General features: G+C 36.1%; 1 protein-coding gene across 3 annotated transcripts in view; it reads left to right on the top strand.

The window, feature by feature from the left end:
* SLC9B2 (solute carrier family 9 member B2) overlaps nucleotides 1–16,255 on the top strand; it is a 57,081-nt gene that overhangs the window by 734 nt on the left and 40,092 nt on the right. For all 3 annotated transcript variants that reach the window (XM_063108214.1, XM_063108215.1, XM_063108216.1), the window contains exons 2-4: nucleotides 5,569–5,700; nucleotides 6,379–6,559; nucleotides 13,015–13,185. In XM_063108214.1, coding sequence (XP_062964284.1) covers nucleotides 5,611–5,700; nucleotides 6,379–6,559; nucleotides 13,015–13,185 — 442 coding nt within the window. In that variant the 5' untranslated portion in view covers nucleotides 5,569–5,610. The remainder of the gene's footprint in view (nucleotides 1–5,568; nucleotides 5,701–6,378; nucleotides 6,560–13,014; nucleotides 13,186–16,255) is intronic.

Raw genomic sequence — 16,255 nt, 5'->3', positions numbered from 1 at the left:
CGTTGAGGCTGTGGCTTTTTTACTTACCAGGCATTAGCTTATCTCACCCTTGTTATTTCTCCCTAAACTCTGATGTCATTTGGTGGCCCAAAAGATTAATAGCAGGAAGCCACCCTTTCCGTAAATCTCTCAGCAAGAAATTGATACGACCACTGAATAGAGACAGAGCAGATATCTTAGTCAGGTCACCTTCTGTTTTAACCGACTAAAACCCTTTTCCCCACCCCCTCTGTAACGGGGCCTGCACTTGACAGTTATTGTTGCTACACAGCACTCTCACGACATTCTGGTTTACTGTTTCTCTCAAAGTCGAGAACGAAACGTTTAAATTCAGCAAATACCTGTGTGTCTTCTTTGTGCCAAGCAGGCATGGGAACAGAAGATACAAATATGAATGAAATACACTTTCTACCATACAGGGTTTAAAATTCGGTGGCTCAGAATGTAACCTAAACGAGTAATTAGGAAATGGGATTCATGCTATACTAACGATGTGAGCAAAGGGACTGATTCACATGGTATATTTTCTAGCATACAAAGGTCTTTAGAATTATAACGCTATTGACTACATTTTTGCTATTTTTTAGGACTTCCATAGAAGGCATTATAAAAATAAGTGCACAAGAGTTGGTGACCTAGGTCTAAGTCCTGGGCATATACACAAAGTTCATGTGCTGGAGGTGGAAGTTGGCACTCACGTCCCTTCCTACCTGCATTCCCACCTGGCTTCTTAGCTATACCTTCCTATGCAGCAGAAACTAGAAAGCTAAAAACATTTCCGAGACTCCCTTCTAGCTAGAGCTCTGGATGTAAAATTAGGGTCCAGCAAGTAGATGACTTGCCTGAGATTTTGAAAGCACAGGGAGGCAGAGGCCATCTTCTTGCTATTTTTGGCTGTTTTCTGCTGGCCAGGAAGGTCCAGGAAATGCCAGTGTCCAATCTCCAGGAGCATGGGTGTTGAGAGGCACTTATAACAGCAGGGACAGCTAGACTCAGCATTACCATTTTCAATCACGAGCTCTGTGGCTGTCAAGAGACAGCCAAGGGAGGTGGTGAATATATTCTGTGTTCCCTGTCCAGATAACTTCTAGATTCCAGCTTCTCAGGGTCATAGCTATAGTAGTGTTCTTCAACTCTATAGGCCCTGTAGAGCCTCCTGATTGTGACAAAAATAGTACATTCCTTGATAGTTCAAGTTACTAAGTGTTCTAGAAGTCATCTGTGGGGACTCAGCCTAGACCGTGCAGTTCTAACCCTTCAACAATCTCGTGAACATTTAATTTTCTATATAAAGTCTCTCTGCTGAAAATACCTGGAGTGGTTTCTGTTTTCAGCATTGACTCCGATTGATATGCTTGCTATGTAGCCTCTAAGAGTCATCTAAACCTAATCTCTCAGTTTCTTTAGATAGGAAGTGCAACCATGAGATTGGACCCAGGGGCCTGTGGTGATTTGAGAGCCTTCAGTTGGGTTAGGCTCTCTCCAGTTGCTATAGACATTGCTACATTACCATATTAACTATGACCTGCCTGACCCCAAAAGCATTTATTTGTTACCCATTGACTAGATTTCTTTCTTTTTTTTTTTTTTTGTTTGTTTTTTTAAAAAAGATGACGGGTAAGGGGATCTTAACAATTGACTTGGTGTTATCAGCACCACACTCTCCTGAGTGAGCCACGGGCTGGCCCTAGACTAGATTTCTGAAGTCTCTTGCTCTACAAATATAATGGGAGATGTTTTTTCATTTAAAAACATTTACAGAATATTTTCTGTAACAAGAGATTATTGAATATCTGGTTCATGACCAATTATGTATTAGTCCCATTGATAATTTGTATACTGCTGACTCTTGGTTGGTATACAAACCCCAGTGATAGAACAGATTTTCCTCTTGGGAAAAAGAATTTACAGGCCGGGCCTGTGGCTCACTTGGGAGAGTTCAGCGCTTGTAGCACCGAGGCCACAGGTTCGGATCCTATATAGGGAAGGCCGGTGTGCTCACTGGCTGAGCGTGGATGCAGACGACACCGTGCCGAGGGTTGCAATCCCCTTACCGGTTGGAAAAAAAAAAAGAAGAATTTGCATCTTCTTCACACAAACCCTGGAAACAGCATGTAGGACAATGGAGCTGTCTGTATATGCACTTGTGTAATGAGGAAGTATTCTCAAGAGTTTATAGTCACATGTCATACATGCTAAGGAAACTGCAATTATGATAAGTTCAGAGAATTTTTAACAATCTTATAAAGTTATTAAATATGCCTTGTCAACATAATAAAAGCTGTTTGTCTTTTTAAAAATTAATTCTTTTATTTTTTATGTGTCTATATGGAGGACTAAAAGGTTTGAATTTACCAGTGTCCTTTATCTGTGCTCTTCAGTGTAGCACAAGCATGGCTTCTTTCTCAAAGAATATCTCATAAAAGGAAGATAAAGGAGGGGGGTGCTATGTTGGGACCCCGTGATGTACCCCCAGGTAAGCACTATTTTAGGATTTTGAGAACACAGGCATTGTCACCTTCTACAGATGAAAAAAAATGTCCAGACTGGTTAAGTAACTTGCCCAAAATGTCCCAACTAGGAGGCAACAGCTCAAGGATTTACACTCAGGGTTTTCATCTCCATTTTCCTCCAACTTCTCCACACATTGTACATTATACTCTAGTTAATACAGATGTGCATAGAATTTCCTGTATGGGCCTTCCTTTTATACCTCACCCTTTGCTCCTGTGGTTTCTCTGCCTAGAATGTTCTCTAGTTTCTTTACAAGACTAAGTCATCTTTCAAGAATTGATTCCAGCATCAGCAGACCCCAGCCAAGCAGGGAAATACCTCCTTTCCCCTGCTTAACTATGTCTGCACTTCTTAAATCATAATTAAACTACTTTAAGGCAAGCTAGCTTCAATAATAGAAAAAAACTCCAAAATCTCAGTACTAAACACAGTACAAGCTCATTTCTCACTCGTGTAAAGTCCAATCAGGTGTTCAACTGGTGGCTTCCTACTCAATGATTCAGGAATCCAAATTCTATCCTCTAAGACCTTAAAGTCCTTAGTTTCCAGCAATGGACAGAAAAAGAGAGGCGTATGTGGAGGATTGCATGAGAGGTTTCTTATGGGTGAGTACTAGAAATAGCATACGTTACTTACGCCCATATATTGGCCAGACCTCAGTCACATGCCACAAGGACCTGCAAGGGAGACAGGGAAATGTCAACTATCTGTGTGCCCAGCCAGTAATTTGGTGAACACAAAAAAGTCGCTGTCTTTCCCTTAAAGGATAGAGACTGAATCTTAATCATGTTATCTCTTTTGCCACACATACCACAGAAACCCATAAAAGTCCTATAAACTTCACTGATTGTTAAGAGATGGGGTTGCTATCTCACGGGCTTAAAATTAAAACTTACCATACTTTATTATGCTTGTTTAAGAATTCTCTATCATTCTCTGACTAGATTGCAAGCTCTGAGTATAGGAAATATGTAAGACCGTTCACTTTGAATTCCCAGAACAAGGACTAGAACACAGCAAGAGCTTAATAGATGTTTGTTAAATGAGTGAATGATTTCTCAGAGAGAAAAAAAGGGGAGTTAGTCTACGTGGAGTTATGAAATACTAATTGAGAAGGGGACATCTGAGTTAAATTTTGAATGACTTCTAGAATCTTACCAAGTAGAAAAAGCAAGAAATGAAACTCCAGGCTGCAGTGGTAGTGGTGTTTTGTTGCTGCTGCTGCGTTGTTTGATTCATGCCTTTAAGACAAGTGTTCTCTGAGCCCAGCATTTTCCGGTCATAATGACTTTCTTTCTTATTATCAGTCTAAGTTTTAGAGTAAGATTTTAAAGTTAAAAAAGTATACATATATATACATACACATATCTCATTATATAAACATACATTTATTGTATATAATATACAATAAAAATCAAACTGAAGGTTTTTTAAGATGCTACTCTGGTTATCATTGTGTTTTGTAAGAAAAAAATGGTGGTGGTGGTGGAGGAAAGATTATGAGGTTCTTTGAAATTTTAAATGCAAACATCTTGGCACTTTCTTAAGCTGAGAAAATGATTCCTTGAGGCAAGTGTCCTATCTAATTCATCCTTGTCTTTATGGCCTTTGTTCATCCTTGTCTTTATAGCATAGTGCCTGGCCCATATTAGGCACTCAAATATGGGTTACATTAGATTTTCCCTTCTCTCACATAATTTTCTCTTCAGTTCTATCAAAGTTTGTAGTTTGTACCTACCTCTATGATAATATACATGGTACTTGTTGCATTAGGAATGTTTGGTTACTACTAAAAAGAAAACTTGTCCAATAGTGGTTTAAACAATTATCTCAAAGCTTATCAGTCCAAGACAGATACAGCAACTCAAGGAGTCATCAAAGAAACAGCCCCTCCTGTCTTACTTATCTACTGTCCTAAGTGTAGAGCTTTTATTCTCATGGTTGAAAATGGCTGCTGCTCCTTCAGGCATTGTATCTCCATTCTAGTAAGGAAAAAGGGAAACATTAGAGGGCAAAGAGTAAAAAGTATGGGCCGGCCCTGTGGCACACTCGGGAGAGTGCGGCACTTGGGAGCGCAGCAGCGCTCCCACCGTGGGTTTGGATCCCATATAGGACTGGCCCATGTGCTCACTGGCTGAACGCGGTGCGGGTGACACCATGCCAAGGGTTGCGATCCCCTTACTGGTCACAAAAAGACAAAAAAAAAAAAAAAGTAAAAAGTATGATCTTGGAAAGGTTCCCCAGGGATTCCCACTTATGTCTCATATATAGAACTGTGACAAATGGCCACCTTTAGCTGCAAAAGTGGCTAAGAATTGAAGTATTTGGCTTTTCAGTCTGTAGTATGGGAAGCCAAGGGAGAATGGGTTGAAGTGGGTATTTATTGAGCCAACCTATAGTTTGCCTGACAGGTTTTTCAGTTACTTGGTATAAGTTTCTCTTTCCTAGTATACTGTAGGCCTATGGAGAACAAAAATGTTTTGGTAATCTGTGAATTGCCCACAATGACTAGCAGGTGGCTACCACAGCACTTATCACAGTGTCTAAGTCATTGTGGCTACTCAATCAATGGTGGTGTATTTTTTTTAACTTTAATTTAGAAGAAAAACCAGGAGGGAATTAGTGACACTGGTTTCTCTGAAAATGATGGAATCCAGAGATTTCCCTTTGGTGACTCATTCCTCATATGAACATTGGAAAGTTACCTGGAGCTTTCCTGCTTCATCGAGTTGGCCTATTAGAAAGGACAACTTAATAGTGATATTGCTCCACATTTTCTGAAGTATAACTCAAAAAACAGGGTGGGAAAGAAATCATAAAACTGTGATTTGTTAACAAGGGCTTCTTCAAGAGAAGTAAAAAGGTAGATAAGAATGAGGATAATGTATTGGAATTGAACAAAAGATCAGCAATTGAAAGTTAAGAATAGTCTAGTTTAAAATATTTTCTTCATTCCGAGTTTTAAGAGAAGAAATAAGAACAATCCAAAATCTTTGAAATCCAAAGAGTTTTAAATTGCTGCTCTATATCTGTACTATTTCTCTTTCAAAACAGATATTGTTCCTCTTCCCTCTACCATCTTCTTAATTATAAATCATGGGGAATGAAGATGAAACAATTGAATGTCAAGATTCAGAAGCATCTACAGGGATGAATCACCCACCTCCTGTGCATCAAGAAACGCAGGTAAATCTATGATCAGATACAGACCATCCAGCCATTGCTTTAAGGAGGGGACTGTGTTATTTCCAGCTGTGACAGATTTGTGTTCTCTTCATTCTCTACCACTCTGTTAACAATTTCCCCCATTCTTAATCCCCAAACTCATACAGTCCAGGGCAGGTGTGTGACTACCAGTTTTCCCAGCTAGAGTCATTAGCAACCGACCCTACCTGAGGACGGGAAAATGGAGAGCCTGTGAAATGCTTTGTGTTTCTGGCATAATCCCTAAAATGGTTTAGGTTTTTTCCCTCTCTCTTTTTATTGCTTAAATTCAAGTAGATGAATGAATGTGAATTTGTTTTCACCACAGATAGTGATCTTTTCCTGAACTACTTTGTTATATGTACCAACTATTGCCCTGAGTTATATCTTAAATATGCATATTTTTAAATCCAGTATTGCAAAATATACTGAAAGTTTATGTGATTTGAACATTTATAATAGTAAAAATAGAGACTGTGCTAAATACTCCTGTTCCAAACATTGGCTGATTAGCTAGTAATAAAGTTGTGCATTTTCCTTACAAAGCGTTATCTTTGTTTCCAGCAATGGAAATTTAATTTGTAATGTGATGACTCAGTAACTATGCAAATGTGTAGAAAATACAATTTTAAAGATTTCTAAAAATTGCTCTAAATACAGGAGGAGACAGTTATCAACCTCAAAGGTGTAAATGGAAATGAACCAACAGAAGGAAGTAACCTTTTGAATAGCAGTGAAAAAAAACTACAAGAAACTCCAGCTGAATCAAATCACTTACAAAGACTGAGACAAACATTGGCTTGCCCTCCACATGGTTTACTGGACAGAGTAATAACAAATGGTATGTAAATGGCAAGGATTAATTCAGAAAGAGAAGGTAGAAGATACAATTGTTATAATGAGAGATTCCAAAATAATATGGTTTAAAGGACAAAAAGTTTACTTCTCTCTCACATAAAAACTATTAGGTGACCAATTCATAAAAAAAAAAAAAAAAATTTCATTCATAAAAACTATTAGGTGAACAGTGGTAGGTGGCTTTGCTACACAGTCATTTAAGGGTCTAGGCTGACAGGGCTCCACCATTTCCTACCCGAGCTTCCAAGATCAGTGTAATCACCATTTAAGCCAGGAGGAAGGGAAAAGAATAGAGATCAAGGACCTTTTCCTTCTTTATCTGAGTAATTTCACAGGATTACTTTAGGGCTACATAGGAGCATTGCATAAATGTTGGTTGTTACTACTGTTAAGTGATGCAACTAATATTCGAGCAAACACAGTCCAATTTATCCTTCCAAATGAATGAATCCTGTCATTTTATAAGTGAGGATTTTGGTTTGAAATTCAATTTATTCCAGTAGAGCTGCCATTACTTAAAACATTTTGAGGGGCCGAGCCCCTGGCGCACCCGGGAGAGTGCAGCGCTGGGAGCGCAGCAACGCTCCTGCCGTGGGTTCGGATCCTGTATAGGAATGGTCGGTGCACTCACTGGTTGAGTGCCGGTCACGAAAAAGACAAAAAAAAAAAAAAAAAAAACATTTTGGGGATTTTTCTTTTGGAGTGTATCTCTATTTTGAATATTTTTAGTGTTGGGATATATGAGGGTACTTCAAAAAGTTCATGGAAAGACTTGTATTATCTTTTAATTCTATTTTTCCACAAACTTCTCGTATTTGTCTTTTAGGAATGGATTTGATTTGGGGAGGCATCCAAAGGTTATTCTTTGGATATCAATTTGACAAATAGATGGATGTTCAGATTCAATAATGGCCATTTTTGTTAAAAAAGGAAGTGTGTGTGTTGTGTATGTTGGGAAGGAGATGTACAATATAGTAGGAAAAAGAAGAGTTTTGAAGTGTCTGTAAAGGCAGATTTTTTTAAGAAGATACTTTATTTTTTTAGAGATTTAAAAATTTTATTTTATTTTATTTTTTACATTATCAGATAAAATTGTGTGCATTTACCATATACAACATGGTGTTTTGAAGTATATATACATTGTGGAATGACTAGTTCTTGTTAATTAACATATGCATTACCTCACATAGTCATCATTTCTGTGGGGAGAACACATTACATCTACTATTTTAGCATTTTTCAAGATTACACTATATTATTAACTATAGTCACCATCTTATACGATAAATCTCTTGAATTTATTCTTCCTCTCTAACTGAAATCTTGTATCCTTTGACCAACATTGCCCTGCCCCCCATCCCCCCTGCACAATCACCCCATCCCCTGGTAACCACCATTCTACTCCCTACTTCTATGATATCAACTTTTTTAGATTCTACATATGGGTAAGATCATGCAGTATCTTGTCTTTCTGTTCCTGGCTTATTTCACTTAAGGTAATGTCCTCAGGATTCATCCATGTTGTCACAAATGACAGGATTTCATTCTTTTTTATGGCTGAATAATATTCCATTGTGTGTATGTACCACATTTTCTTTATCCATTTATCCATGATGGACACAGGTTGATTCCGTATCATGGCTATTGTAAATAATGCTCTAATAAACATTGGAGTACAGATATATCTTTAACATATTGATTTCTTTTCCTCTGGATATAAACCCAGTAGTGGGATTGCTGGATCATATAGGATACTTCTATTTTTAAGTTTTTGAGTAACCATCATACTGTTTTCCATAATGACTAGTTTACATTATTATCAACAGTGTATGAGGGTTCCCTTTTCTCCACATCCTTGCCAACACTTGTTATCTTTTTTGTCTTTTTGATAAATAGCCATTCTAACTGGTGTCAGTTGATATCTCATTGTGGTTTTAATCTGCATTTCCCTTATGATTCGTGATGTTGAGCATATATCTGTTGGCCATTTGTGTGTCTTCTTTTGATGTCTATTTAAGTCCTGTGCTCATTTTCCTTTTTTCTTTGCCCATTTTTAAATTAAGTTGTTTTCTTGCTATTGAGTTATTTGTGTTCCTTATATATTTTGGATACTAACCCCCTATCAGATGTACAGTTTGAAAATATTTTTCCCATTCTGTAGGTTGTCTCTTCACTCTGTTCATTGTTTCCTTTGCTGTGCAGAAGCTTTTCAGTTTGATATAATCTCATTTGTTTATTTTTGCTTTTGTTGCCTGCACTTTTGTGGTCATATCCAAAAAGTCATTGCCCAGACTGATGTAATGGAGCTATTTTCTATATTGTCTTCTAGTGGTTTTATAGATTTGAGTCTTACAATAGAGGTGAATTTAAAGACAATTTCAAAAATTGTGTAGCAGAATGACAGCATCATCAAAGTAAATATATGGCCTCCCATATATATTATGTTTACTGAAAGGTGAGACTCAATTCTTTATAGTTATGCTCCATTTGTGAGCTCTGAAAGACATTTATACCATTTTCATCTGGGAAAATGAAAGCCAAATATAATATGTTATACGTTAGGCTCTGGATATGTTTTTAATGAAATCAAGTAAGGTTCGAATTAGCATGGAAGGAAATCTCAAACTTTAGAGCACACAGAGAAAACCAGGTTCCAAAATATACACTAGCTGATAAGGCAACAGATAATTTAATACCTTTTCTGTCCTTATTATTACTTTTTTTTAACTTTTACCACTCAAATTATGGTACATTTCTAGTTAAAACATTTACAATAAAGCAGATAGGGATTGACCTATTAAAAGGGTAAAAATTAATGATGTGATTTTGAGGCTCATTTTTTAAAAATTTATAATCATTGTCCATAAAGCTGCCTGAAAAATGAGGCTCATAATAGGAAAACACCTCACTACTTGTTTTCCTGTACTTCTGTTCCTGAAGTTTACAAGACTACTTTTGTCCTATATTCTTTCCTGTACCCATTCAGTATGTAAGTATTCTTAAGAAGTAAATCTTACATGTGAAAATATGATTTTCCAAAATCATAAATGAGAAGTAAATTATTAACTGTTTTAAATGTGATTTAGAGAAAACCTTGTAAATGTACATTTACTATGTATTTACAGCTGTATTTCGAGTATGGGAAAGGAAAGGAGAGTTGGAATTTTTTTTTTTTTAAAGTGGTCTTGAAGTGGAAAAGTGAAGACTCAATTCTGTCTTGCTGGATTTAGTATGAAGTTCGGTTTATGCTATGATAAAGTAGAATTTCATAACTGGCAAATCCAGCTTTCCCATTCTACCTTTAATATTACATAGAAATTCTAGCCCTAACAGCCCCTTACAGTCAACTGGAAAATATTGAAGACCTCTTATTTAATTCATTGCAATAGTATCATAAGCCTAGAAAATCTGGAACAATTCTGTGAGGGTTTTAAAAAGGGACATTGAATTCAGTCTCTACCAATATGGTGGACAAGACTCCATGAACAATCCTGTCACTTAAAATAACAAAAACATCTCAGAAAATTTTGCATCTTTTTAAGTGTTCCTTTCATTTGTCAAGAAAGCAGAAAATCATCAGACACCAAAAGCAAAGTATAAGTAGGAGAGGTAAATAAGCACTCAGGTTAGCTTTCACCCTGGAAGTTTCTGCCAAACATAATGAACTTGAGATTGATTTTGAGAACCCTGAGAGCACAGGACGCTAAGCTAGAACCTGCGCAGGATGGGAGAAATAAAATAGGAAAAATCGTTCTTCTTCACCTACATAAAGATGACCCAATTTGAAGGTCAACTTGAGGTAAATCTGGCCTGCAGCTAAACCTGTCTATATCAACTGTGGTTGCTGGCCAGTGCATGTGGGGAGTCTCCGTTACACAAAATGTGTAACTTCCTCCTGATTTGTGCACCAAATTCACAGGAAAAAAACCAAAAAAACTCAATCTGAAAATGTTAGATACATTTTCAGATGATCTCCAATCATAAGCTTCTAAGTACATAGTAGAAGCAAATCAAATCCTATCTGGGAAAACTCACATTCAATCTAAGGCTCCAACAAACCCGCAGGTAAAGTTCCACGGAAGAACTCACTGTTGTAAAAAAACAAACTAAAAAATGACAACATGCAAAAGGAAGCAGAAAACAGATTTCAAAAATCTGTGTCATCAAAAAATAGAACACAAAATATTGTTGATATTTAAAGAATAAAGAAGTTAAAGAGGAGATAGCTAGCAAATATGAGTGCAAAACACGTAACTATAAAAATGCACAGATCTGAGTAAGAACATGAACTTCTAGAAATGAAAGCTATAGTAGAGTTATTGAACTTAAAACTCAGTGGATAGATTAGGCAGCAGATTAAGTGAAAAGAGAATTGGTGAATTGGCAAATAGAGATGAAGAGATTATCTAGAATACAGTACACACACACACGACAAACATGAAAACTAGGGTTAGCAACACGGGAACAGCGTGACTCTCTAAACATAGTTACACAAAAAAGAGAATAGGAGAATGGAAAAGAAGATATATTTGAAGAAATAAAGACTGAGAATTTTCCAGAAATGATAAAACAAACATAATCAAACCAAAAGGGAGCCGCACCTCAATATATCATACTGAAATTGCAAAAAAAAAAAAAACAAGGAAAAGATAAGATCTTTAAAACAGCTGAATAAAAAGTATTCCTTAAAAGAATTGAAATTAGACTTCTCTTACTTACCTGGCAGGGGAGATACCATGATCACGAAATTAGACTTCTCAATATGCACAATGAAAGCCAGAAAACCAAGGAATATTTTCAAGAATCCAAGAGAAAATAACTTTCAACCTAAAATTTGAGATAAACGTGAGGTATACCTAGAAAAACTATCTTTATAGAATGAGAATAAAGGGACTGGCCAGTTAGTTCTTTTGGTATAGAGCATGATGTTGCTAACACCAAGGTCCAGGGACTGATCCCTGTACCAGCCAGCTGCTGCAAAAACAAAACAAAAACAAAAAAGAATGAGAATAAAGATATTTCCAGACAATAAAACTAAGAATTACTACCAACAGATCCTTGTGATATATATAGTATGCTCTGATATAGAGTGCTTCTATACCATGAATGAGTTCATATGCAATGGTGAATAGGGAATTATGTCAGTGTGATGTGGAATTTGCATTTTTGTGCATAATTTTTCCTGGCGCATTAATGTTTTGCATCATACAGCAAGTGAAGGCAAAGTGAATTGAAAACTAAAAAAAAAAAAAAAAAAAAAAAGTCAGGTATATGCTTTCTTACAATTAAAAATAAAGCCTTTCTCAAATAACAACCTTTTAAAAGCTGAAGTCCCTGTGGAAGTGCCTTCTGTACAGGCCGTGAGTAACTGGTTTAGGGGCTTCAAGGACTTTTAAACATTCTACATTATGATATCTAATGAAACTACACAGGTGGATGAAGCAGCTGAGAGTACAGATGAAGAAGTGTCAACACTTCTCCCTTAGTTAAAAAAAATGTTTGGATTGATGGAGAAGGATATAATCTGGATCAAATTTTGATGGAAATGCCCCCTATTTGAACCAAATGCCCTCAAGAACATACATCTTTAAGTAGGAAATGTTGTTCCTACTAGGTTTAAGTCTGCAAAGAACAAACTGTCTGTGCGGGATACCAATGTCAGCGAGATTCAACTGTGCTAGTACTTTATTAGGATTGTTTATGGTTTAGTCAGTGCTTGGGCCACAAGTTTTCAGTAATGAGTGGTCTGCCCCAACTCTATTTTTCCCATGAAGCTTTCTATTTTTTAGTGTACAATTTTGCAGAACATAAGGTTTTCAAATAGAGAAACATCTCACATTCTAATAGAAATGCCTCTACTAAAGGAAATACTTGAGACAGCAGGATAATTGTCCCAGATGAAAGGTTTGAGATGCCATAATAAATGATGATCAAAAAAAAAGTGAGTATGTGGGTAATTATAAACAAACATTGGCTGTGAAAAAGAAACAATAATGTTTAATTCAACACAGAACTGAAATACTGGAGTGTGATTGGAGTTCAAGTATTCTCGTGTCCCTATGAAGAGGGTAGAGATAGTGATTGTTTTTCTTTATAATGTTAACTACTAATATATTTGTGGTAAAATTATAAAGAAAAATAAGGGAATGGTAAAAGAAAGAAATTCAAGATAGTGGTTCCTTCTGGCAGTGGGAAGAGAGATGGGGGATGGGATTGGGGAGGTGCACATAGGCAGATTGAAAGGTACTGGTAATATCCTATTTCTTAAAATGGTTGGCAATTACTCAGTTTATATTGGTAATGTTCTCTATAATTTACACATGGTTAGAAACATTTGTATGTTTGTACAATATTTACTTTAAAAAATTATTTTAGGTTATATCAAAACCTGCATATGACAATTTGTTGATAGAAACTAGTGTCTCTGGTTTATTTCAGTTACCATGGTTGTTCTTCTATGGGCTGTGGTTTGGTCAGTTACCGGTAGTGAATGTCTTCCTGGAGGAAACCTATTTGGAATCATAATTCTATTCTACTGTGCTGTCATTGGAGGTAAACTTCTGCAGCTCATTAAGTTTTCTACATTGCCTCCACTGCCTCCTCTTCTTGGTAAGTGCTAAACACTTCCTGTTTTCTTCATATTAAATCATATTCTTAAAATAGTAGTTTGGAAAGCTTTGGGAAATAAAGGAATAAAATATTTCTGTATTTGCTGTGCTGGAACCAAAAGCTGATTGTTACGTTTTAAGGAGTTTTGTGAGCCCGTTGTTTAATTGTTACTTAGAAACAATTAAATTATATAAACTTACGATTAAATAACTTACATCAAAAACAACAGCAATCAATACTCGAAACTGAGCACTTCCTAATTATTTTACTTCTATTCTCCGTATCGATGCTTTCGAGATCATGGAAATACTATATAATGATGTGCCACTCACTGCCCATTTCTTCCCAGCTCCACGTTCACTGACATTGTGTTCGTGGCTTAAAATTAGCCATGGCGGAAGTATCTATAACACAGAAATCAGCAAATGCTACAAATCAGTGCTTGTTATATTGTAAGTCGCTCACATCATTGACATAAAATGATGTTTTGACGTATTTTCATTGTTTCATTTTCATCTTATTAAAATAAACAAAAATATCAACCAACATTCATGGTGGCACTACACTCCCTCATCAGTGATGTGAGTGACTTATTTGCTGAGTCAGATAGTAGACAAGCATTTATTTGTAGTCTGATGTCAAATCTTGGTTCAACTGCAATTATAGCTGGTTATGGATACAGGAGTTTGGCAAACAGCAATAAAATAATTCTGTGAGAATCAATTGGCTATATAGAATGCACAGTGAGGATTGTTGTATATTTATAAACGGTGCTGCACGTCCTTTATATCAGTAAATTTACAATAAATGTTTGTACATATATAAAATGCATACTCTTTTTTTGGAGAGCCACTTGTTAAGCATTTACCAGCATACCACTGAGTATATTTAAAACATAATATCGTGGTTGTAAAAAACTTGGCCGAAAATATTCTTCCAGAGGCAGTGAGAACTGCCCAAACAAAACACATGCAAATTAGTTTTTAAACTAAGCATTATACCTTTAATGTTGCTTTAAAGAATTCCATATTACAAAATTTCAGTTTACCACAAAGGCATTTTGTATCCATGTCCAACAAATTTATTAGCCACTCAGTTTAATTCAAAAACCACCTACCTTTTACACCTGCATATATATTTTGCTCACATTTCCTGAACAACAACAACAAAAAACTTGTTAGCTTGTATGAGTGAGGACAATCAGGATTGTTTAACACAGACCAAAATTATTTGCTTTTGAATATGTGGTCAGCAGTTGAAGTTAAATATAAAAAGAAGTAGAATTATTTGCATCTTACTATGCACTATTTCTCAATATATTTTTAATTTTAAGCAAAATTAAAGGTATTTCACTTAGCTCATATTATTTCTTATGGATGTTTTTTGTTCTCTGAAGTTATTTATTGAATTAATGTTAAAATGAGTTGTTTCTAAATATGCCTGTATGCTATGATAAAGGGTTAGCAAACAACTCTTTTTTAAATAAAATGTTATTGGAATCCACCCATGTTCATTCGTGTACATACTGTCTATGGCTGCTTCACACTACACCAGCAGAGTTGAGCAGCTGTAACAGAGACCATATGGCCCACAAAGCCTTAAAATATCCATATTTAAAAATATTTTAGGCCCTTTACAGAAACTGTTTGCTGACTCCTGCATCTGAATCAGTGCCTCTCAAACTTCATTGTGCAGAGGATGACCTTGCTATCTTCTTAAAATGCAAATTATAATTAAGTAGGTCTGGAATGGGGCCTGAGATTCTGCATTTCTAAGTGCCAAAACCACACTTTAAGTAGCAAGATCATTACTTCTAGAACCTGGCTGCACATAGGAATCACATGGGCAATTTTTTAAAAAGGCTGCTACCTGGGTCCCACCCCAGAGATTGTGAGTTAATTGGTATAGAGTATGGCCTGGGCATCAGAATTTTTAAAAGCTCCCCGAGTGATTCTGATATGCAACCTAAGTTGAAGACTGTTGTTCTAGACTCTGTGAAAATGCCATTACACCTCATCCTTCTTTTTTCCATTCCATGCCTATTATTGTAAAAACAAAATATACTGTGTTGCAAAAAGACATAAAGTGTTGGGTTTTGTGATCACATGAAGTCTCCTGAGGTAACTGAAGTTATCTGAAAGCTCACATACATTATGTATGTTACCATCCCTTTCTATAGTTTTATACTTGCAATAGAGAAAACAGTTTACTCGTTCTTATTGTATGAGGCCAGTATCCAAAATCAAAACACTATCTGAATCCATAAAGAAAACTTATTATAGCAAAATATGTGTGATGATTGCCTGTTCTATATTTTTAAGAGTTTATTGAAATAATTGCCAAAAATAGGGGATGAGGTAGCATTTTTTATTCCTAAAATAAATGTGAAAACAATTTCCCTAGCACACCTTTGTCAGTGGTCTCGGTTTGCTTCAAAAATAACTTGGGAAAAGATGAAGTAAGATTGGCCATGTGTTGGTAATTTCCATGATATAAATTAAGGGGGAAAAAAAAGAGTAATACTACTCTGTCAAGAAAGATATTCTTTCCTCCACAACCAGGGGAGAAGCCCCTTTTGAGCTTAAAGGCAAGAAAATTTTGCCAAATCAAAATCAGGTGCTCACATCACAACAACCCAGACCAGGACAGTGTCCCAGGGAAATTGTTTTCATATTCTTTTCAGGAACAAAAAATCCTCCCTCATTCTGCCTAAAACAAAACAAAACAAAAAAAACCCTTATAGTTTTGATTTCTTATTATATTATTATTCCTTTTGACTTCAGGTAGTTATACACTATAATCAATTTAGAACAGGTTTAGATTCCCATTTTATTTATTTTTTTTTTTAAATTTTATTTTGTCGATATACATTGTAGCTGATTATTGCTCCCCATCACGAAAACTTCCCTCCCTTCTCCCTCCCCCCCTCCCCCCCAACAATGTCCTTTCTGTTTGCTTGTTGCATCAACTTCAAATAATTGTGGTTGTTATATCTTCTTCCCCCCCCCCCCGGTTTGTGTGTGTGTGTGTGAATTTATATATTAATTTTTAGCTCCCTCCAATAAGTGAG

The sequence above is a fragment of the Cynocephalus volans genome, chromosome 9 (genome assembly GCF_027409185.1).
Source record: "Cynocephalus volans isolate mCynVol1 chromosome 9, mCynVol1.pri, whole genome shotgun sequence".
NCBI classification, from domain to species: domain Eukaryota; kingdom Metazoa; phylum Chordata; class Mammalia; order Dermoptera; family Cynocephalidae; genus Cynocephalus; species Cynocephalus volans.
Note: the sequence above shows the minus strand (reverse complement) of the source record. Positions and strands in the feature narration are given on the sequence as shown.